The 1,766-nt window shown below is 39.9% G+C and overlaps 1 protein-coding gene across 1 annotated transcript in view; it reads right to left on the bottom strand.

Moving 5' to 3' along the window:
- Positions 1-1,766, bottom strand: part of Lrguk (leucine rich repeats and guanylate kinase domain containing) — a 110,110-nt gene that overhangs the window by 81,801 nt on the left and 26,543 nt on the right. The window contains exon 6 of the mRNA XM_021191105.1: positions 1,534-1,658. Coding sequence (XP_021046764.1) covers positions 1,534-1,658 — 125 coding nt within the window. The remainder of the gene's footprint in view (positions 1-1,533; positions 1,659-1,766) is intronic.

Below are 1,766 nucleotides of genomic sequence, written 5' to 3'. Positions count from 1 at the left end.
AGGAGGAGGAGGAGGAGGAGGAGGAGGAGGAGGAGGAAAGAGAAGATAAATTTCTGAGAAACTTCAAAATGGTGAGCAAAATAGCAACATACTAACAATTGCTCTTTGGATAGTTGAAAATTTCCCATGTGATTGGCTTTCTTTATTTTATAACTTAAAATTTTATATCTAATTTATTAGATTCTCCTTCATTGACATTTTGCTAACATGCCTTAGCAGGCAGAATACATAAAATCTCAGGTGAGTTATGAGACTTTTGTCTACATGGTAGGAGAATGCCTGCCCTCTGCCCTCACTGAATCTTATGGGGGGCTAGAGGAGTCTTTAGATAGCATTTTGAGCTTTAAGAGGAGCCAAGCATCAGTGATCTATGGTTAAGTAAAGAATTTCTCCGTGTATGTAAACAATGTGCACCGGAGGCTGGAGAGATGGCTCAGTGCTTACGAGCACTAGCTACTTTTCCAGGTTCGATTCCCAGCACCTACATGGTAGTTCACAATTGTCTGTAACTCCAGTTCCAGGGGATTCTACATCCTCTTCTTGCTTCCATGGGCACGAGGCATGAAAGCGGTACACAGATATTCATGCAGGCAAAACACTCATACATATAAATAAAAAATAATTTTAAATTAAAAAAGAAGTACACATAACCCAATACATGAATTCATGTTTAACACCCTCCCATGTGAGAGATATAAACATTACTAAGATGCAAGCCATGATGAAATGTTCCCTGTCTACCCTCTGATTGGTATAATAAAGGCCAAGAGAACCTAAGGCTAAGAGGGAGGAGAAAAGACAGAAAGAAGAATCCTGTATATAAACAACATCAGCACCCTCTCTCAGATACTAGTAACCTGTATTGTTAATTTATAACTATCATGTGTTTCTTTGAGTCTTATTGGTGAACAGTCTCCATTTGCACTTGAGTTTTGGTCTCGGGGCATGCCATAGGGCTGAAAAAGACATTTTCTTTGGGAAACAGTAATCAGATGGAATCTTTCTGATGGGAACTACGTTTTTATTCTCAGCATGACTTACAACTCCTAGAGCAGGAGACTAGCACGCATGTGTATACGATGGGCTACCTGACTTCAGTGTCTAGGAAGCATTTCGGGGTCCATTTGCATCCAGTAAAGGGTAAGCAACAATAAACATGCTCTCTATGCACAGAGGTTATTTTTACCAATGAAATATATATTAAAAACTACTTGTAAAAATATACCTTCTTTCATAGCATAGAAAATCAACTGTCTAAATTTTTTTTTACCCTGGATACCAAATATGGAACTGGCTTTACTTGAACATGGACTATTGATGATACACATACACAGATACACACAGACAGACAGACAGAGCAAGAGAGGGGGAGGGGGAGGGGGTGGAGAGAGGGAGGGAGACAGACAGACAGACAGACAGACATGCACATCAGACACCATAAGGAGCAAAGAAAAAATCTAAGCAGTCACAATTCAAACACTTCTTAAATAATATTCACCACTTCTACAAAGAATGATGTCATATTGGACTCACCAAAGAAAGCACTTTGATGGGTAATGTCCCTAAGCCATTGATGGTTGTGATCTTGTTGCCAGCCAGACTAAGGTGGGTCAGGCTGATGCAGTTCTCTAGCCCGGTGATTTCTTCTATCTCGTTGTCTGTAAGTGGTGACTATGTTTAAGGAAAATGTTATTCAAAGTTTTTGGAAAGATCTCTCTCTCTCTCTCTCTCTCTCTCTCTCTCTCTCTCTCACACACACACACACA

This window comes from Mus pahari, chromosome 2 (assembly GCF_900095145.1).
Source record: "Mus pahari chromosome 2, PAHARI_EIJ_v1.1, whole genome shotgun sequence".
In the NCBI taxonomy this organism is placed as follows: Eukaryota; Metazoa; Chordata; class Mammalia; order Rodentia; family Muridae; genus Mus; species Mus pahari.
The sequence above is the reverse complement of the archived record's forward strand: the minus strand, read 5'-3'. Positions and strand labels throughout refer to the sequence as shown.